At 44.7% G+C, this 23,231-nt stretch overlaps 1 protein-coding gene across 2 annotated transcripts in view; it reads right to left on the bottom strand.

The window, feature by feature from the left end:
- The window catches only part of WIF1 (Wnt inhibitory factor 1), a 291,963-nt gene that overhangs the window by 20,740 nt on the left and 247,992 nt on the right, over positions 1-23,231 (bottom strand). For both annotated transcript variants that reach the window (XM_078655873.1, XM_078655872.1), the window contains exon 8: positions 6,005-6,100. In XM_078655873.1, coding sequence (XP_078511999.1) covers positions 6,005-6,100 — 96 coding nt within the window. The remainder of the gene's footprint in view (positions 1-6,004; positions 6,101-23,231) is intronic.

Genomic DNA, 23,231 nt, shown 5'->3' with positions numbered 1-23,231 from the left:
CTGCATTTGGTTGTTAAACTGGTATTAATAATGTGAAATCTTTGCCCAGACAGTAGCACCATGTGTGAAAAGGACAAAATAATTAAGTAATTCTATCAAAACATGTGCCACATTATGCAGTATAATTTGGCTTTTCTTGCTGCATAATTTAGTCAACGCTGCTGCATAATTTAGTCAACCCTGCTGCATAATTTAGTCAACCCTGCTGCATAATGTGGTGCTCCCTTATTGCGTAGTCCAGTGGCTTATTACATTCTGTAATTGTAACATTTTGAACTGATCTCATGTTTAGGAGTCTGCTGAGCACAGTATGCAACTTTCAGTCAAGAGATTTGAAACCTGTGAGGACTGACTCAGCTTTTCACTTTTCCGCCGATGATGATATCATAACATAGACTAGAGCCATATTATCCTATGGTATCAGTCTATGATTCAGCCAATTTAGCTGAATGTTGAAAAATAAATTGTAGCGATTATTTGTACCGGCATAGACCATTGCCTTTAAAAAGGCAAAGAAAGATTGAATTTGCCCCGCCTACTGTTGTGTTTTATGACTTGGGTTTTAAATTATTGAACAGTGCATTGAATCTAGCTTCATCATGGGAGGGTGTTTTATAAACATCTGCCATTATGGAATGTACTTTACTCTAATTCTATATTAAAGTAAGGAGCTCATGTATTCTGCTTGTTTGATAAGGTGAGGTTTGTGTTGCTCGAGATGTGCATGTAGGCTGACGCTTATTGGCAATAAGAAACTAAAGATGTATTTATTAAGTCAGGGACCATTTTTAAGCCTTTGAAACTAGACTTGTTGCAAAAACGTAAGTCTTTCCCTTGATCCCATGGAAAGCTTTTTTCAAAGCTTTATGTAAGTTTTGAGTAGTACAACAAAAAGAAGCGCAGTGCCCGCCACACGTTTACTGTATACATCTCAGTTAGACCATGATTTGTTAGTTTCATGCATGTACGTCTTTCTACTCCTGGCTTCTATCAGCAAGATAGGCTTTCAGCAGGTCCCAAATTTCCCTGTGACATAATCCCTTGGGCAGCAATGTCCAATACCTTTCTGAGTTTTCATTACATGATGCCAAATCTGTGAGCCATTTATCAACAGTAGGTGGCAGTCCCCTTCCCCATGCCATGGCCACACGTCTTTCTGCCAGCAACAGGGCCAGGCCAACAAACTTTCCACTGTATTTGAATGAGCCTTTAACATACCCCAGAAGTGCTATTAGGGCTTCAGGCTCACAATGTCACTTCGTATAAGATCCACATATAACTATCTTATCTTCAGAAGAGTACTCAAGAGTTGGCTCTTTCCTACATAACCACCATCCTCAAACACAAATGTACAGCATGTGTATATAAACATTTAATATGATTATATGTATGGATCTAGATATGTGTATTTCTTGATATAAATATGCATAATAATACTTATGTATCTATAGATTCATTACTTTACTCCCACTGTAAAAAAATTGAGTCTCTCCAATGTACTGAGTGAGGGCTCTTGCTCCATAAAGGGAACACTTCCCATCACTGGGCTTGTTGTGGATACTCAATTGTGATCCCAAACATAGTAAAGGAACTGCACACTTTATGATATGAACTCTATACACATACCTGGAAGTTTGGTAATCTGTAACAATGCCTATACAAGAACTATTGGCTTTACTAATGTGATTTAGCCATGTTGTGCCCCTGTGTGGCTGCTGAGCACCATGGCTAAAAGTTAGTGTAGTAGAGGAGAGTGGAGTGCCATAGAGTAGAGTGTCATAGAGTGGAGTGGCGAAGAGTGAAGTAGAGTGGCGAAGAGTGAAGTAGAGTGGTGAATAGTGGGGTAGAGTGGTGAAGAGTGGAGCAGAGTGGCAGAGGGTGGAGGGGAGTATTGTGGATGGAGTGTCGTGAGTGAAGGGGTAGAGGTTGGTGGGGAGTGTGGAGGGGGTAGAGGGGCGTAGAGTGAAGGGCATAGAGATGCATAGAGCGAACTAGAGCCTTGGGGTGGTAGAGTCGTGGGGTGGTGCAGAGGAGTAGAGTGGAGTAGAGTTGCAGAGTGGAGTGGAGTAGAGTTGTAGAACGGAGTAGAGTTATAGTGCAGAGTTGCGTGGCATGTAGTGGAGAAGGCTGTAGTGGAGTGTAGTGTAGTAGGGTGGAATGTTGTGGAGTGTCATAGCTTGGAGTATAGTAGCCTTGAGTGAGTGGCATAGAGTGCAGAGTGGTGTCGTGTCATAGAATGGAGTAGAGTGTCTAGAGTGGAGTGGTCAGAGTAGAGTGGGGTAAGCATGGTGTGCTGGCACAATGACACTACAGACAACACATTTTCAATTTAAAGGACTATTACATTTGCACAAGAAGTTTTACTGATAAAATTATACCTCACACAAATGATAATGTGTGGAGATGGCATCACCTAGTATAATGATTTTTTATCATATTAAAATATTTGTTTTCACATACTTCAGAAATACAAATTTGCTTGATTTGTGTTTTCCTAATTCTGATGTGTTCTAAAAAGTGTTGCACAGTTTATTTACAGGCACTTACATTTTGTTGGGTTCTAGAAAAAAGCTTTTCTTTGCTAGTACTCAGCAAGATTACCAGATAAATCTTCTCACTTTGAAGTCAGAAAAATAAAAATAAACATCAAGCTCACTCTGAAGATTAAACCCAGATCTGTTGACTGGGTGTGAGTGTTTGATTGGTTCAGATGCTCCGTCCATCACCACCCCCTTTTGTACCACTTTGTTCGCCATAAGTTGGCAGGGTATGCTCAGACGTGAGTCCCTTGCTCACTTTGCCACTGGATTCAAGCAAGCCGGGCTGAAGACGGCTGAAATGCCAGAAACCGGTCCTCGGAAGCTTGTTTCCGGTCCAGGGAAGGCATGGCTTGGCAGTTCGGGCTGGACTGTTCCCATGAGGCACAGGGTCAGACTGATTTGCATATGGCCATGTCTGAACTGGGTTGGCAGAGTGGGCAAAAGAATGGTGATGGATTATACCCAGATCTGTTGACTGGGTGTGAGTGTTTGATTGGTTCAGATGCTCCGTCCATCACCACCCCCTTTTGTACCACTCTGAAGATACAGCATGACATTTGACCTCTGTCTTTGAATGCACAGTAAATGTGACAAGATAAAAAGAAGATTTAAGAAAGTGAACGCTCATTGAAGAGTACGGTAAACAGGCGAGGGACAAAGACATGCCAGACAGCCTAAAACCAATAATACAGCAAATAGGGCTCTATGTGAGTTACAAACCTCAAAGCCAGTGGTAAGAAATGGGTGAAATGCATTCCCAGGAAACCTTTCCGAATGCCCACAAGAAGTTTTTTTGCAAACCGACAATTGCACTGTCTGGTAGGCTTCAACCTAAAAAGGGAACAAGCAAGCATTCTCTGTCTGTCCAAAGAAAGAGTTGGGTGCTCATTCCATAGTATATTTTTATTCTTACAAACCTCACATATCTATTTTCTACAACTTCTGCAAACTCTTCTTAAGCTGAATTGATGATGATCTTGCATCAAACTGCATTAGAGTCACCCAAAGGTACATACACTAAACCAGTGGAGCCCTCTGTAGGTGAAAAAGGACTGGATTCCCGCCAGACTTTCAGAATAACCACTGACTATGTAAATAAGTTCCATATAGATTTCTTTCAATCAAACTTATGCACATGTCCTCGAAATCAAGCATGCACCTCGCCTTAACACTTTGCACTTTTTTGTTCACATTTCCTGGTTACTGCCAACCCGCCTCTACCTTGGTATCTCCATTTGTAGGGTGTTACCGCTAGTAACTGTGTAAAAGGTTCATGTGCTCTCGCATTACATTGTGAGAAAAAAGGCTCTCTTTTCTTTGAATTCCCAATCCATCCCTAACCCTCTCATATGCATTTTGCATTTTAATGTGTACACAAACTTTCTTAGTAAACACATCTTTGGTTATTCCTCTTCCTATAGTTTTGGATGTGCGTCTTGCTCCAGGACCTAATTGCCTTGGCTATATGGCAAGGGTCCAAGGTCACTTCAAGAACTTGTGGACACGTTTTTTTGCTGGTAGCTTCAGTAGAATGCCTTTGATCTGGCTTTCTTGAAACCATGCGGAGTTTTCTCTTCATTGCCTCTTTTATAAAATATCTCTGGACTCAGTCACACATGTATTTGCAACAACAACTGACATCATTACATTATACACATCTTTGTTTCTCGAAATTGCCTTTGGCATCTATTGCTGTCAGGTAGTTGTGTAAGGACTTCGCTGTCACTTTCCTTTGCACTTGAGTGGTGCGAATTGCTTTAATGAGAACTGCTGTTTAATACCTTCTGTATTTTGAACAGGTTTGGAATATTTACAGATCTAGATGGTGGTGTTTTTCGGAGGAATCCTATGCACGGATTGTCTCACTGTCTCGTGTTTTAGTGTGGCTCAGGGCGGTTTATTCAATTATTTTACATGTTTGTAATGCCGGCGCTGCTCTTTAAAAGTCGATGCATCTGGCGTTATTGCACTGTACTAATAAAGAAAACATCAAATAATCAACTTGTTCATTTATGTGAACTGGCCCAAGTCTTGGTCTTTGCTTGAAAATTCAATGCATAGGGATTCGTCCTGTGTCATAAACCTGGGTATTTTAGTCCAAACAGAGACGTGGGGAGTAACGTGATGAAAAGCATTGACTTCTGCCCAGTCAATTAACCACAAGACCACATCCCATTCCGAGCATACTTGTGTTTATAGTGTCACTGAACCACAGCACGCGTGCCAGAGCTCTACAATGTGTGCAATCACCCTGCCAAGCCTGGCCTCTGTCCTTACACAGACCAAGATTGATCTCAAACATTTGTTGTGCCTGAAAAGATAATATTGGGGTAGAAAACTGTACATCTTATGCCACTTATACTCTGTTTGATCCCACTATTACCAAGAAAAAACTAGCATTGTCAAATAGCTCGTGGTTTAATGTGTTTTAAAGCATGCAGTGTTAGCTCTTCAGAGCCAGAGAAACAGAGGTAGAGAAAGGGAGACAGCACAAGAGAACAAAGAGGGCTATAGCTGCAAAGTAGTTCCTCCAGTAGCGGCTGGCACCACTAGACAGTGGTGAGGCGGACAAATGGGTGGTGAATCGGAACACATTAAATAAAGAAAATAAGAAACAAAGAAAAAACACTTGCCTGCACAAACGTCCTCCACGCTCCGGTCCAGTCTTCATCTTATCGTCTTCTCCAGAGGGGAACCCTCAACAACGCTCCTAACCAGACCTGGCGCTACCCTCATGCTGCATGAGAGCAGCACCAGGATTGGAGGCAGCGGCCTCTCTCGCTGCCCCCGGGTACACTGGAGGCCCTGCACTTGCTCTAACCCACCTGTCTTCAGACAGCTGGGTTAGAGCTTTCAAAGTGCGCATGTGTGGCTGGCTGTCGCAAGACAGCCGGCAAAAGGGACATGCCCCTTTGAAAAGTGCTGTGGCAGCCCACCCTCCTCTCTGCAGCTTTCACACAGCATGCCTTGCCCCGCCCTGTCCTGACACTCGGTGAGGGACGGGGAGGATGGGCATTTTGGTTAGTGAGGTGGCGCTCCTCCCCTCAAACGGAGGACCCGCCCCTGAGATCCCCTTACACTTCAATGCAAGTACAGAATTAGAGGTGGAAGGATAACCTAACCAGCCTAACCAAACTAGATTTTCCATAAACAGATTCGCCAAATTCAGAATACCTACACACTTAAGTAACAAACACAATTCGGGCTCAAAGCAAAGTGATGGTTGTCTTTACCAACATGTTACACGTGGAGAAAAAGTGATACAAGTTCACACCCTAATTAAGAACGCAAGATAATATGATTATATTTAGAATTTGCATCTTTATATTATCAACAGTGCTAAGATTTTACATTCAAAATGTAATTTTCTATTGTATTGTTTTGCGAGAGCTCCATCGTTGTAGGTTGGAGTATGTGAATATTAGAGACACCGTGCAGTTGGACGCTGCAGCCTGTATACTCACGCTTTGAACAAAGATCGCCTTGGAAGCCTTTGGCACACTTGCATTTGTTTTTTCCGATGCATTTCCCACCATTCCTGCATGATTGGTGGCATCTACCTGTAGGAACAGTAAGGAGGTGAAGAGGGCTTTAGAAACAGGCACATTTGCAGTCTTTTTTAAGAGGACAAACACATTGCCAGCTAATGTCTTCGCCTTGTCTGAGGTGCCTGCCTACTTCTGTCTCATTGGACTTGATTTATGTGACACAACCATCCATTGTTCTATATCATAATGTTCTGCATGTGTTTTCTAACATTATTTAATAAATGACCAATACATGCAAATGTGTTACCAAGCATCGTACATATGAGTTATCACAGGATGGCTATTTGTTTTTTACTTTTATTTACTGCTCCAAGATGGCAGCACTCTATCCTGCAGCTGTAAATTTGAAATATAAGCGTGAAAGTACATCAAAGAAAATTGAGTGGTCCTGTAGCAAATTGCAGCGGCCCTCTAAAAAGAATAACATATTTTTTGTTAAAAAAGTGATGCAGGTGTTTGGGGGACCAATGGAGAAGAAAATGAGGAGGTGCAAGCCAACACTGTGATGGGAGCAGGAGGGAGCATGCGCGGGGCTCTAACAGAGGAGATTTGGAGGACATTTAATAATAAAATAAGATTTAAAAAAACCTGCTGCGCAGGGAATACAACAGGATAATTGGGGGAATTGGTAGCAATATGGAGAGTGCGAGAGGGGTGGGGATGTGAGGGGAACATGGAGGAGCCACATGGAGGAGCGAGCAAGAAAACACATAGAGTGTTGAAAGCAAAAGAAACAAGCATTGGAAATGCAATAGGTCTCGCATTAGGAAAGTTTGAGCGATTGGTATTATAAATGACACTTTTTTTTATTTGTGCTGGTTTTGAAAATAGCAAAATTAATAGCTTTGTCAGTTACAATGTCAATAGTTTTAACTTTTGCAAATGTGACACCTATAGCATTTGTAATGCAATGTGTGTTGTATTTACGTGACTTAGATGTATTGATATTACAAATACCAATGGCTTTTAATTTTGTAAATAATGTGGTGGTGGATGCGGTGGTGGTGCATGTGGTGGATGTGGTAGTGGTGGATGTGGTGGTGGATGTGGCGGTGGATGTCATGGTGGATGTGGAGGTGATGGTGGATGTGGTGGATGCGGTGGATGTGGTGGTGGATGTGGTGATGATGGATGTGGTGATGGTGGATGCGGTGGTGGTGGTGGATGTGGTGGTGGTAGTGGATGGGGTGGTGGTGGTAATGGATGTGGTGGTGGTGGTGGGTGTGGTGGATGTGGCAGTGGATGTGGCAGTGGATGTGGCGGTGAATGTGGCAGTGGATGTGGCGGTGGATGTGGCGGTGAATGTGGCGGTGGATGTGGCGGTGGATGTGGTGGTGGATGTGGTGGTGGATGTGGAGGTGGAGGTGATGGTGGATGTGGTGGTGGATCTGGAGGTGGAGATGATGGTGGATGTGGTGGTGGATGTGGTGGTGGTGGTGGTGGTGGTGGATGCGGTGGTGGTGGATATGGTAGTGGAAGTGGTGGTGGATGTGGTGGATGTGGTGGTGGTGGGTGCGGTGGATGTGGTGGTGAATGTGGTGGTGGTGGGTGTGGTGGATGTGGTGGTGGATGTGGTGGTGGATGCGGTGGTGGATGCGGTGGTGGATGTGGTGGATGTGGTGGATGCGGTGGTGGATGTGGTGGATGTGGTGGTGGTGGATGTGGCGGTGGATGTCATGGTGGATGTGGAGGTGATGGTGGATGTGGTGATGGATGCGGTGGATGTGGTGGTGGTGGATGCGGTGGATGCGGTGGATGTGGTGGTGGTGGATGCGGTGGTGGTGGTGGACGCGGTGGTGGTGGAAGTGGTGGTGGATGTGGTGGTGGAGGTGATGGTGGATGTGGTGGTGGTGGTGGATGTGGTGGTGGTGGTGGTGGATGCGGTGGATGTGGTGGATGTGGTGGTGGATGTGGTGGATGTGGTGGTGGTGGGTGTGGTGGATGTGGTGGTGGCTGTGGTGGTGGATGTGGTGGTGGATGTGGTGGTGGATGCATTGGTGGATGCGGTGGTGGTGCATGTGGTGGATGTGGTGGATTTGGTGGTGGTGGTGGATGTGGTGGTGGATGTGGCGGTGGATGTCATGGTGGATGTGGAGGTGATGGTGGATGTGGTGGTGGATGCGGTGGATGTGGTGGTGGTGGATGCGGTGGATGTGGTGGTGGTGGATGCGGTGGTGGTGGTGGATGCGGTGGTGGTGGAAGTGGTGGTGGATGTGTTGGATGTGGTGTTGGATGTGGTGGATGTGGTGGTGGATGTGGTGGTGGTGGATGTGGTGGTGGTGGATGCGGTGGATGTGGTGGTGGTGGATGTGGTGGTGGATGCGGTGGTGGATGTGGTGGTGGATGCGGTGGTGGTCCATGTGGTGGATGTGGTGGTGGTGGATGTGGTGGTGGTGGATGTGGTGGTGGATGTGGCGGTGGATGTCATGGTGGATGTGGAGGTGATGGTGGATGTGGTGGTGGATGAGGTGGATGTGGTGGTGGTGGATGCGGTAGATGTGGTGGTGGTGGATGCGGTGGTGGTGGTGGATGCGGTGGTGGTGGTGGATGGGGTGGTGGATGTTGTGGTGGTGGGTGTGGTGGATGTGGTGGTGGTGGATGTGGTGGTGGATGTGGCTGTGGATGTGGCGGTGGATGTGGCGGTGGATGTGGCGGTGGATGTGATGGTGAATGTGGTGGTGGGTGTGGTGGTGGATGTGGAGGTGGATGTGATGGTGGATGTGGTGGTGGTGGTGGATGCGGTGGATGTGGAGGTGATGGTGGAGGTGATGGTGGATATGGTGGTGGATGTGGTGGTGGATGTGGTGGTGGATGCGGTGGTGGATGCGGTGGATGTGGTGGTGGTGGATGCGGTGGATGTGGTGGTGGTGGTGGATGCGGTGGTGGTGGTGGATGGGGTGGTGGTGGTGGTGGTGGATGGGGTGGTGGATGTAGTGGTGGTGGGTGTGGTGGATGTGGTGGTGGTGGATTATTATTATTTATTATTATTATTATTATTATGCGTTCTTATATAGCGCTTGATTACCCGTAGGCATCTCGGCGCTTGCCTTGGGAACCCGTCCTGGCTTCCCCAAGGTGAAAGCCAGGCATCCCGCCGCGGGGGGGCCGTAGTGGAGATTAAGCAGGCTAATGCCCAGAGCTGCATAGTGTGAACCTGTGATTCAAGTAGGCACCGAAGCGAGAATTATCGAGTCCGTGGATATTTGGGCTCAAGACCCTGCCGCGTCGGGAATTGAACCCTGGTCCCGGGTCTGACCTCTGCTTCAGGGTCTGCCTCCTCTAACCAGTGAGCCACACTTCTCCGTGGATGTGGCGGTGGATGTGGCGGTGGATGTGGTGGTGGATGTGGTGGTGATGGTGGATGTGGTGGTGGATATGGTGGTGGATGCGGTGGATGTGGTGGTGGTGGATGCAAAGACCGAAGCTATGTGCATAGAACAGACTGTCAGGAAGGAGGCTGCATGAGGGGGTAAGCAGTACACAAGCAAACTGCGTAGACCTAGGAAAGATGAAGGCTGAACATGGAGCAAGACTGTCTGCAAAGAGCACATGAAGACATGGAGGTAGTGCAGGAAGAGTGAGTGTGTGTGCAGAGAGTACATGGGGGATATAAGCTGAACATGAACAGTGAGCCTGTGTGTACGAGTAGGCAAATGCACAAGTCAAAATGCGTGGTGAAAAAACGTGAAAGATATGGGGTCTGAACACGGAGTAAGGCTGTGTGCCCAGAGCGCATGTGGGCATGCAGGCAGTACACAACGAGTGAGGCTGTGTGTACAAAGCACATGGGGGTATGGGCGCTGACAGGAAGAGTGAGGCTGTGTGCATGAGAGGCCAACTGCATGCAGAAAACACCTGGAATAAATAAAGGCAGGACAGGGAGTCAGGCTGTGTGCACAGAATGTATGGAGACAGTACAAGAAGAGTTAGGCTTCGTGCACAAACCACATGATGGCCTGGGGGTGTACACGAAGACCGAAGCTATGTGCATAGAACAGACTGTCAGGAAGGAGGCTGAACTTGATCAGTGATCCTTAATGGAGAGCGATGCCATTAAACACATGTTGATAAAGCAGACAACAGTAGGATAATACGCCTAATAAAAAGTAATGTAGAGGGATGTTATTCCCAAAATATAATAAACACTGGCAGTGAAAGTACAATGTAGCACGCCCCTTAAATTAACTAGAAGCACGGAAGAAAAGGGAAGTATGGCAGAGGAAGAGTGGAATGCTGATGTAAGAGTGGCATAGACTGAAAATAAAGAATAAAAAAATATGTGCTCGTTGGTGAGGGGGGAGGGAGTTAAAGCACGGCAGGACTGTTCATGCACAAAAAAAGACAGTGCACAAAGTAGGAATAACAAGCAGCTCAGGGAAGGACGGAGAGGTGACAGGCAGAGGCCACGTGCGGCGGACATCAAAGGAAGGGTGGGGGGGGGAAACAAGACTGAGGGCATTGCTGTGGGGAGGAGAAATGCGTCACGGGGCGGAGCAGGGAGAGAGGCGAGTGTGAAGCAGCAGGGGCCTTTGAAGTGAAGCTATGCTTCACTTCAAAGGAGTGGGAGGAGTGCTGCTGGGGAACAGATGGCGATTTGATGATGTGCACGCGCATTTTAGGTCAATGCGCTTGCGCATTGATCTAAAAGCGCACGGGCACAGCACCAAATCGCCCAGTTGGGTAAAGTCTGTTTAAGTCGCGCATTGACAGGCGAGACCTAAAAAGTAGTTCCGCGATGTGGAGCAATGGAAGGACACAAGTCATCCAGTCATAAGGATGGTAAACATGCTAATCTCCAGGTGAGAGCTAAACATAAGAAGAGGCAAGAAAGCCATCAAATAAGATACAAGCACATGAGAATGACAAGAAAGCCAACAGATATTAAGCAATGGGCTAACCCTGAGCCTACTCTAAGGTTCCAAGTCACAAAGGTAAATATATTTACTCATGTGTATATATACTACTACACCTAGGTGTAACACTACACTTTTTTGTTATTTATGAGTGTAGATTTACTCCTAGATGTACACACACTTGTCTTCACCCCTCAAATAAGGGGCTGGAGCCTCCTACAAAAGGATTTACAAGTGTAAAGTTACTACTCGTAACTTTGCACTTGTAGGCGGAAATCACTGCTACCATAGCAGAGATCTCCCTATGGGAATGTACAGGGCAAATTAATAACACTTACTATGCTTTAAAAAAAATTATAATATAAATTTAAATTAATTTTAAATGTTTATTATTAACCTAGAACTAATAAAATGTAACAGCACTTCAACTTATCAAATTAAATGAGCATTAAATAATACATTTAAATATATTAGTTTAATACATAAATAAATATTCTTCTACATTTTGACACTATACCCAACATATATATATATATATATATATATATATATATATATATATATATATATATATATATATATATATATATATATATTATATATTTCCACACTCGATCCTGTTGCCGAGGCCCGTGTCCCATAGACGAGTGGCGAGTTAAACTGGGCAGGTCCCCCGGTAAATTTTATATCCACCAATTCTTCTTACAGAATCACTCGCACTCAGAGTAGTACCCAAGTATTTTATTTCGCCGTGACGCGTTTCGTAAAAGAAACTGACATGATCACACAGCTGTGTGATCAAGTCAGTTTCTTTGACGAAACGCGTCACGGCGAAATAAAATACTTGGGTACTACTTTGAGTGCGAGTGCTTCTGTAAGAAGAATTGGTGGATATATATATATATATATATATATATATATATATATATATATATATATATATATATATATATATATATATATATATATATACTCATACTCATACTCATACTCATACTCATACTCATACTCCTCTCAGAGAAAGAAGCAGAAGCCACAGCGGGGATACGAGGACAACACTCTTTATTTCCAAAAGATGGCGAATGAATTTCGGCCGGTCTGGCCTTCATCAGCGCCTGCGGTAGATAGAAAGGAAGTCCTGGAAAGCTGCAGTTCTAGTGCACCCCAGCCGCACTATGATAGGTGCGAGTGTCCGCTCCGCCCCTCAACACTAATTAGCTCAGATGATGATTCATCAGGTCCGCGGACTCAGAATCCCAGAATGCAACAGTGGCTCCCAGGTGAGAAATGTTCAGGGTCGGAAAGATAGCGGGAGGTAGGGTGTAACTGCAGAAGTTCTTGAACCCCGCATTGTGAAAATAAAATTTGCTGCCTCGAGTCCCATGACCCCATCAGCCATAAGTCCGAGTTGCAATAGTCGTGAGCAGGAGGACAGTGCGTCCCGCCCTGGCTGAGGCAATGCCTCGCTTACCGCTTCAATTCGCTCGGACTGCCGGCGAGCCAGGAGATGTTCAAACCTTGAAGAAAGAATGGTGCCGAAGCAGGAACCAGATTCTCCGGGCCACTTGTGATGGGGGGCTTCTGAAACGCGCTTCTGGGACACGCGTGACAATGTAGAACAAGCAACTCCTCTCAGAGAAAGAAGCAGAAGCCACAGCGGGGATACGAGGACAACACTCTTTATTTCCAAAAGATGGCGAATGCATTTCGGCCGGTCTGGCCTTCATCAGCGCCTGCGGTAGATAGAAAGGAAGTCCTGGAAAGCTGCAGTTCTAGTGCACCCCAGCCGCACTATGATAGGTGCGAGTGTCCGCTCTGCCCCTCAACACTAATTAGCTCAGATGATGATTCGTCAGGTCCGCGGGCTGCGGACTCATAATATATACATATACATATATGTATATAATTTAAATATTAAAATAATTTAATTAATTTAACTTTAATTTCCCATGAGTAGTTCTCTTATTTTCCTGTCTCCAGTGTAATGTTTTCTATGGGAGTGTGTTGCAGTACCTGTGAGGTGCCATGTGTGGCGTTTGACTTACTCCAGGGCTGTAATGGAGTACATTTGAGCTGTTTTGACAACATCAGGGCTATAGAAATTTTAAAATTGTATTTTATTTATAGCAATTTTGTTAGTCTTTTGAGGGTGTGTGTTTGTATTAGCATGCCCTTCCCTTAACAACTCCTTGAATTTCCCATAACCCTTTCCCCATTCTCCAGCCTCTCTCCCTTGTCCCTCTCACATTTGCTTCAATGTGTCCTATGTGTTTGGAGATTACCGCACAGAAATAATGGGAGAGACGGAGGCCTAAAGCCGTAGGTTTGTGAAAAGCATTTTTCAGGCAGTGAGTAGTACTACTGTGGTACTATTTACGTACTACAAAATGCAGTTTATGAATTGGGCACTAGGTATTGGCATTATCCACAATAGGTCTTCAACAACAGAGAGATAAAAGCATTCTGTAGGCAAGACTGAAAATACAAATACGTTGACGTGCGTAGGGGAAACTCACATGTGGCTTATATCTCAGGAATGGCTTTACTAATTTTCACCAAACCTAAAGAAATGTGTACATTTACCTTCATTTGCCAGGTTTGCTCCATGAACGAAAAACACACAGAAGAGGATAGACAAGTTCTAGCACATTGAAGGGTTACACAGGGAAATAGAAAAATTGCACAAAGAATTAGAATAACACATTTTGGGGCAGAGGTATACCGTACGACTCACCAATTTGCGAGTCGTAAATTGCATTGCATTTGTGACTCACAATTTGCAACTCACAAATTGGGATGCACACTGTTTGCGATTCCCAATAGGGTCACAATTGCATGCCTCATGCATATTAATGAGGTTGCCGCAATTTGCGACCCCACTGGGAATGGCTGACACTCCCAGGGATGGTGGCCTGCTGGGGTCAGACCACCATGTCTGGGACTGCTTTTCAATAAACAGTTTTTTTCTTTTTTAAATGCAGCCCGTTTTCCTTAAAGGAAAATGGGATGCATTTAAAAAATACAATTGAAACTTTTTTGCTTCATTTTTCAAGGGCAGGCAGTGTCCCTGGGACCACTGCCTGCCCTTAAAAAATATTTTTAGAGCCACTCACAAAGGGGAAGGGATCCCCTGGGGACCCCTTCCAGTTTGCAAGTGTTTACCACCCTTCTGTGAAGGGTGGTAAACTGTGACTGTTTTGCGACCGCAAATTTGCAGTCACAAAACAGTCATACATAGCTTCAGGAGTCACTATTAGGAAGGTAAGGCCTTGGAATGCCCCTTCCTAATAGCGAGTCACTAATCCTATATTGCGAGTTGCAAATTGATTTGCGACTCGCAAAATAGGATTACTACATGGGCCACACGTTTTTTGCGCTCCCAAACGGGTCTAAAACCCATTTGCGCCCACAAAAAACTTTAGTACATCTGGCCCTCAGTGGATGGTAAATTCACCCAATATTTTGTATTTACAGCCAGGTGCCATTTTCCTCAGCTTGCGAGTTTCATTGATTTTCACTAGGACAAAAACGTAAATACAGCTATAAGACACCACTGTAAGCAAGTTTGATGGACAGAGAAAGTGAAGGTAGATGAAAAAGGGCACAGGAAGACCACTGGGAACAATTAAAAAAACACAATAATAAAGCGCAGGTTCTCAAATAAATCAAAGTTTGAGTTTGAATCAGGAGTTTCAAGACATTTTAAAGTTTTAAAAAAAAGTGAAAAAGGTTAAAGTCATCACGCCTGATGTTCGATGCAGAGCTTCTTGGGGTTCACTAAAAGCGGAGCGCAGTGCCAGGCTGAAGGCCATGCTCAGTGGAGGATAAACGAATAGGTGGTTACACACAAATCCTGGCCATGGTCGGGCTTTGAATCTAACTCCACAATGCACAGCTATGTGCAAAGGGGCATACTTGCATGGGCAATGGCCATAGATTTAGCAACTATGGCCCTCATTTACAAGGCAGTTGCACCACTGAGGCACCAATTTTTTGGCACACCAGCGGCGCAGAGTACCTGCCCATATTTACAAGGCCACATAATGTTACCCTGAGTGACTTTTCATGGCCTTGTAAATATAGGCTCATTTTATGCATTGCTCTGTGTGAAAGGGGCGTTCCATGGGTGTTGCTGTGGGTGTTCCGATGCACCATCCATGGAACCGGACACATTCCCAGATTTATGAAGTTTGGTAAAGCTAGGAATGTGTCACAATCCTATGCCTCCCAAGGAGTAGCGCAAAAAGGAGAAATACTTTTATTTCTCCTCATGTTTTCCTTTTTCTATGAGCGCTGCTGCATTCTGCAGCACCCATAAAAAGGGGAAACTGGCATCAATTATAGTTTTGTGCTGGAAGATGTCCCTTCCTGCACAAAAATAATCATCCTTGCAATGCAGCACCCTTGCAACATGGCATAAGGGTTCTGCGCCAGCGCATGGGAGAAGCACATGGATGCGTTGTATTGTTGTTAATACGATGCATCCCTGTGCTTTTAAAATGGTGCAGCTCGGTGCAGCAAAATGGCTTGCAGTGCCGTGCTGATACATTTTGTTTTGTAAATGAGGGCTTAAGGTGCTTAAATAACATTTAAGATATTCACTGGAAAAGCATTTTAAATAACATTACGGTTCAGGTAGGGTAAACACAGTAACATTCATGTGTGAAAAAAGAAATACCAAAAAACACAGTTAAAATGTCGCTATGGGTGCTCAGGAAAACCTTAAAAACTACTGTGTTTCATCCGTTAGTGTCAACTCCACAAATCATAACTCATGTACTTTCCATCAAAACCATTATAAAGGTAACAACTTATGGAGCCAGCCTGTATTCCTTAGAACCTAGATTATATGGCATGAAATACAATGGTTCTTCCAGACTTTTTAATGATCTGTTATATGTTGGACTGTGAATTTGGAATTTGCATAGATTTTCATCTCTTTGAGAGGACTGTAGTTGGATTCGATATGATTGAGTCTGTTAGCCATTACACTCATTGTGTGCCAGGCGGTTTCAATCTCATTTATTTCCAAGTGGCTGATTTAAGGTTAGATGACAATGCATTTTTTATTATCACTGTAGAAAAAGCTAAATCGAGAGATAATTTCACTGGTGCATAATTCTCCATTCCAGGTGTATAATAGTGGAGGACATTCCTCTGGATTTAGCGTTTCATTCTGAACTCTGAATTTTTCGAATTAGACGATTGGTGGATACAGAGCAGAGTCAATATGTCTCCTAGGTGGAAGTGGCTTGTGAAACCTTGCTCTATGTCTCGCTGAGGGACTTGGACTAAGGGCAGTCGTATCAAAGCCAACTTGAGTCATTGTAGCACCCTGACATGTGTCCCATTGAATAGGGATTTGTAGGAAAGCCTGTAAAAAAGTCTTGAGTCATCATTGTTCTAAAAAAAAAGCAGCGGGTACCCAAATCCTTTGCACCTAAGCCATCATTGGCCAAAGGAACCCATGGTATTTCAATCATACTACCTTCACGTGCAAGTCCTATAAATTGTGTTTCATCAGATATTTGCCCTCCTGGTCCACCGGTAAATAAAATACCTATTATTTGTCAAGAAAGCTTTACCATTGACTGGCATTGTGTTTTTTTGTAAGTTATTTTCTTAGTCATACTGTATTTATAATTCCATACCTTCTCCTTAATCCTGCAGCATTAAATGACTGCTCGCCTTTGCTATCCTTGTAGAGTTCAGTGTAGAATGGGAGAAAATTGGCTTTCCAGCTGGTATTCACTAGTACCCATAGTCCTGGGACACCACGGGTAAATGACAGTATACACCTTGGATACTTCGTGGCAACCACTGACTGCTCCAGTGCCCCAAGAAAAGGCCTCTTAGACATGGAAAGCGTCATCATTTATGTACGCTTTGCTGTATGAGCACACATCAGTAACATCACAAAGTGAGGGTCACATGACATCATTCATGAGGCATTATAATTTATGTAACCTGAGTGATAGCACTGCTGTATGAGGCACACATCTGTGACATGCTGTTTACGTGAGGGTAACATGACACCAGCCCTAAGTCTTGAGGGTTATTATTTATGGAACCTTATTCATAACTTTGCTGTATGAAGCACACGTCTCAGTTTCAAATACGTTTATTTTGGTTATTACCCCATTAAACTTATATGAAATCAATATGTCAATCTATTATAAAAGTTTTTCAACAAATACAATTCTATACAACCCTGTATACACTTAAAATACCATTCAATCTCTATAGTCATGGGCATCCGTAGCACGGTTGAGATACTGTATTAGTGGCAGTCAACTATAAAATACTTTTTCCTCTTATGCCTCATGGATGTAAGAGATCCAGCCAGGCAAAAATTAGTCGATGGTCTTGTATCAGATCTTAGTATACGGAGATCATCAGTATAAAAATAAACCCCTAGCTGATGACAAATTGGTGCTATCCACTGATGAAGTTTATGAAATAAGTGTATAAGGTTGAGCCTTGAGAGATGTCCCGCAAGAATTGCTGCGCTTCCAGCAGAAATGGGATGAAGCACTGGAAGAGCCCCTAACGGAGGTGGAATGGCGGAAGATCCATGGGCAACGGCGGAGCTGGTCCGGATGTGCTTTGTCAGGAATGATGAAAAAGCGGAGGACGATAGATTGGCCTGGGCGGCTTTGATCTCCGAATTGCAGGACGGCCAGACTCAACCCATACTGTGCTATCCGGACGGCGTTGATATTGACTGACTGAATTATTTATAAAGCGCGCTTATGCCGAGGCGTCTTGGCACTATAGACGGAAGACGAACAGGATTGCCACTTAGAGCATAGAGAAAAGCCAGGTTTTCAAGGCTTTCCTAAAACTGGTTTTGTTCGTATCAGAGCGTAGCGTGATGGGCATGTTGTTCCACAGTTTCGCTGCCTGGTAAGAGAAGGACTTGCTGCCCCATCGAGCTCTCCTTATTCTAGGCATACAGATTAGGTCTCGGCTGCTAGATCCTAATGTGCGGAATGGCACATAGCGAGGGAATAGATTAGTCAAGTCCTCCGCCCCTGTTCCATTATGGGACTTATGGACCAGACAGAGAGCCTTGAATTGGACTCTGCGCCTGACAGGGAGCCAGTGAAGCTGCCGTATGGCGTGCGATGTCGGATGGCGCTTAGGGAGGTCTAGTAAGACTCTGGCTGCCGCATTTTGAATTGATTGGAGTTTTGCGAGCTGTTTTCCCCCCGTACCTAGGTACAGTGCGTTGCAGTTGTCTACACGGGACAATACCAAAGCTCCCATCACTGTTTTCCTCAAAGTGAAAAGAATATATGGGAGGATTTTTCGGAGAACCTTGATTGTGAAGAAGCAAGCCGATGTAACCTGACTGATTTGAGCTGTACAGGTTAGTTCTTTATCAATCATGAAACCGAGGTTCCTAACCTTTTTAGCTGGGACTGGACATATACCAGCTTCTGGAGGCCACCAAAGGTGTCTCCAGATGGAAGGTTTTTGGCCAAACTTATTTTTAAAAGTTCTCACTCATCCAGCTCTTAACGTCTAAGAGGCAGTTACGAAAGCGCTCTGCTGTGGCTTCCACCGTCTGGGAGAGTGACACCACTAATTGGGTGTCGTCGGCATAAGACACTAGACGCAGAGCATGAGATTTTATGAGTACTGCCAAAGGGGTCACGTACAAATTGAATAGAGTAGGCGAGAGCGCCGATCCCTGGGGGACGCCGCATGGGAGAGAGAACTCTCCTGATTGAAAACCCTCCCAGTTGATTTGCTGTAATCGGGCTTCTAAGAAGGACCTGAGTAGAGTTAAGGCAGTATCTGTAAAGCTTGTTGTTCCGAGTCTATTCAGTAGGACCCCATGATTGACAGTATCAAATGCTGCCGTTAGGTCTAGCAAGATCAGGGCAGTTCTTCCTCCTTCATCCATGGTCCTACGGATTTCCTCAGTGGCCATGATTAGAACGGATTCCGTGGAATGACATGACCTAAAGCCATGTTGGGTGGAATCTAGTAAGTTATTTTGGTCTATGAATTCCATTAATTCCTGGTTCATAGCTTTTTCGAGAATTTTGGCCGGTAGGGGAAGGCACGATATCGGACGATAGTGCTTAGATTCCATAGGGTCCAGGGATTCTTTTTTGAGAATGGGCCTTATACAAGCCTTTTTCCATCTGTGGGGGAAGATACCAGAGCTTATAACCTCATTCAAAAGAGGGGTCAAAGTTGAACTAATTGTCTCGAGAACCAGATGTATTATGTAGGGGGGGCAGGGGTCCAAGGGTGAACCTGATTTAATCTGAGTTAACAGGTTAGTGACCTGTTTTTCATTTAAAAGAGAGAATTGAGAAAGCTGGTTTGTAACTGGTATTGTCTGTTCCCTGTGGGTCGTAGCTTTTGTTGTTGATAGATTGTGGAGATCGTCATAGACCGCTTGCACTTTATACTGAAAGAACGGAGCCAGATTGTCCACAAAGTTCTGATCAGGGACAAAGATAGTGTCACGGGGACTCTTAGCTAAGTTTGAGACAGTTTTAAATAGTTCTTTTGAAGAGTTTGAAGCCTCTTGGATTTTTTTGGTGAAAAAGGCCGATTTGGCCAGTTGTATCTGTATCTTATATTCAAGTAGGACCCTGGTATAATCCTTCCTATGTTGGAGGCTGTAGTCGGATCTCCAGATTCGCTCATGGTGACCGCATTTAAGCTTAATTAGTTTGTTGTCAGCAGTATACCAAGGTCAGGTAACTAATCGTCTTCTTGGTTTCTTGGTTTCCTCTGAAGCCAGCTCATCTATCGCCTGGCTAATCCACGCATTGAAATTATTAGCCCACTATTGCTATCTTCAATTGAAGGGGTTTTTATAGATAAAACATTGATAAGCTGGTCAGCTTGAATCTTCTTCCAGGATCGCGTTTTGACTGGAAGAGAATGATCCCTTCGGCGAATGATGGAAAGATTAGTTTTTAAGTTAAACAAGATGGCTGCGTGGTCAGACCATGGGACTGGCATAACAGATGTTATCCTAATATGATCATTGTTTGTGAAAATGCCATCGAGCGTATGCCCAGCTCTATGGGTTGGTTCTAGAACTATCTGTTCCATCCCAAAGCTTTGGAAGTTATCGACAAGAGTGGCCGCATCAGTGTCATTGTTCTCCTCTAGGTGAAAATTGAAATCACCTAGGACCGTGAAGGTGGCTGTGTCAATGGTGGATTCTAAAAAAGTTTGAAGCGCTTTAATAAACGGGGCTCTTGGCCCCGGGGGCCTGTAAATCAGTAGACCTGACAGTATTTCTTGATTTATTTATTTATTAATGATATTTGTAGAGCGCTAGCAAATACCCGTAGGCGTCTCGGCGCTAAAATGCAATTGTTGTCTCACCATGATCAGGAAGTGCGGAGATGTGGATTACTGGTTAAATAGCCACGTTTTCAGTTTTTTTCTAAACTGAAGAAGCGAAGGGCATGTTTTTATGTGACTTGGAAGGGTGTTCCAAAGTCTGGGGGCCGCAATTGAAAAGCGGCGATCACCCCAAGAAACTGTTCGACTACGTTGAACCACTAGTTGGTTGAGTGAGGTGGATCGGAGGATTCTCGATGGGTTATAGGGGATCAATTGATTTTTAAGAAAACGAGGTCCTTGATCCTGTAGTGTCTTGTATACTGTGCATAGAGCTTTGAATTTTACCCTGTTGTGAATGGACAGCCAGTGGTAATTTTTCAAAGTATCTGAGATAGGTGCAAATTTGGGTTTTTTTGATAGTACGCGAGCGGCCGCATTCTGCACGGTCTGTAATTTTTTAGTAACTCTGCTCTGAGCATTGAGCAGCAGACCGTTGCAATAATCTAGTGATGTCAAAACTAGAGTGGTGACTAGAGTTTTGGCTGCTGAGTCTGGTAGATACGGAATGATTTTTCTAACCGTTCTAAGTTTGAAATGGGCGTTGGCTGCCACCTTATTTGCGTGGGCCATGAAGTTCAGCTGGTCATCAAAAGTAACACCTAGGTTTCTAACTTTGACCGTTGGGGAGGGAGGTGTACCTAAGGCCGATGGCCACCAATCTGCTGACCAGGCTGGTGAGAGATTACCAAAGATAACCACCTCCGTTTTATCGGAATTAAGCTTCAAGCAATTCCTTGCCATCCACTCACCGATAGTGATCATCCCGGTTTTAAATCTCTCTGCTACCCTCTGTCCGTCACCCTTTATTGCCAGCACCAGCTGGGTGTCGTCAGCGTATGAGGTTAGGCTCATCCCATGTGCTTTGATGACACTAGCAAGGTCCGACACGTATATATTAAATAGTGTCGGACTTAGGGATGAGCCTTGAGGAACCCCACACGGTAACGACAGCTCAGCTGACTGGAAGGGGCCCAGTGTAACCGCCTGGGTTCTATTGGCCAAAAACGAAGCGAGTAAGTCCCTGGCAGTGAGCTGAATGCCCATCCTCTCGACACGGTTGACCAAGATCTCGTGGTCAACCGTGTCGAAAGCTGCTGAGAGATCCAAGAGAACTAACAAAGCAGTTCCTCCTTGATCGCGGATGACTCTTATGTCATCAGTTGCTTTTATGAGTGCGGTTTCTGTGCCATGGTTTTTACGGAAACCGAACTGCGTCTCATCCAGTAAATTGTGTTTTTCAATGTAGGATGATAGCTGCTGATTCATAGCCTTTTCTAGAACCTTGGCTAAGAAGGGGAGGCTCGCTATAGGGCGATAGTTTTTTAATTCGCCTTTATCTGAGCCAGGCTTTTTGAGCAGGGGTTTAATCAACGTGTTTTTTAATTGATCAGGGTAAATTCCAGATGTCAATACTGTATTACAGACAACAGTGATGATGGGAATGACTGTGTCTGGTACAGTAGCGAGCACGGAAGTCGGGCATGGGTCAAGAACAGAGCCAGCTTTAATCGTTTTAACTATGCTCTTGATTTGATCAGTGGTGAGGGGGCTAAAACAGGTCATGGAATTTTTGGGAATAGTTGTGGCGGTAATAGCATTACTGCTGGTCAGGTCTGAGCTAAAGGCTTGGTAAATGTCATTAACCTTTATGTCCTTGACACTAAAAGTCAGGGTTTCCGCTTCCAAACCTGATTGAGGAAGGACGTTTACTTTTAGGTAGGAGCGATAAATTAATGCAATTCCGCCCGATTGACCCTGTTCTATCAACCTGTGCCACAGAATAGCCAGTGGGAACAGTGATATTCCAGTCTGGACCTGACGAATAAGATGCCCATGTTTCCGTGAGGAAGATCAAGTTGGCCGCGTTGTCTGTTATTAGCGTTTCTAGCTCGTATTTATGTTTAGACATTGTCTGACATTTATTAAGATACTTTTTAATATTTTGTGGTTGTTATCATTGCACCCCCCCCGGCAATGTTAGTGTGTTTACTAGTGGTTGCAGGATAATGAGTAATAGTGTTGGACTTATTCTTTAAGGTATTTGTAGGCTGATAACCATCTATATGAGGTACTAGTGCATTCTTAAACAAGAAGCAGCAGGAAGAGACGCTACTGGTGCTTATGGTGCAGTAGTCGAGCATGATGGTCGGCTTATCACAGGTACCCGTGTTTAATTCCAGTAGTTCGTTACGGGATATGCTACTTTTAGGTAAATGGGCAGGGGTTGTGGCGCTGGGCGCGGACGGGCGCAGACCGGCTTGCCTTTGGCGCGCCATTGCCGCGCCAGCGGCGCGTCCGCTGCGCATCCGGCTGAGCATTGGGCTAAGTAGGCTCTGCCCGGAAGTAGCGCCAGCTAGAGCGCGTCCCCACCTGTCCCAAGATGGCGCTGTGCTCACTCCGAAGACCCGGATTCACCCTGCTCTCCCTCCGCAACAAACAAGACTTCCCACGGCGGACCAGGGATACGGGCACTAAGGTACAATGATTTATATCAAATTACAATTGTGCAAATGCTGGAAGCAATTTTTAAAAACGTAGTAATCACGTATTAAAACAAGTATAGGCTTGCAGCTAAATTTAGCTTTGCAGCAGTATTTTCGTGGTCTAAGACCTGAGGAGGAGTCGGTAATCAATAAATCCACATACAATATACACAAATTATGACCTGCATAATCTGGACAACAACAAAACATGAAAGACTAAAAACTTGTCTGATCCAATCGCACATTGATTTTGATAGCCCCAGGCCAATATTTTCAACGTTATATTTGCACCCTTTCTTTGGCTTTCGTGTTCAATTGTGCTTCCCCTTAGCGCCGACGCGTTTCGGCGGACATACATTAGTTGTCCCCAATCTTGTTCAATGATTTTTTTCTCTACCTGTTTTATTATGCTTAAGTAGCTAT

Source organism: Lissotriton helveticus, chromosome 1_1, assembly GCF_964261635.1.
Source record: "Lissotriton helveticus chromosome 1_1, aLisHel1.1, whole genome shotgun sequence".
Lineage (NCBI taxonomy): Eukaryota > Metazoa > Chordata > Amphibia > Caudata > Salamandridae > Lissotriton > Lissotriton helveticus.
This window is presented reverse-complemented; position numbering and strand designations above follow the sequence as displayed.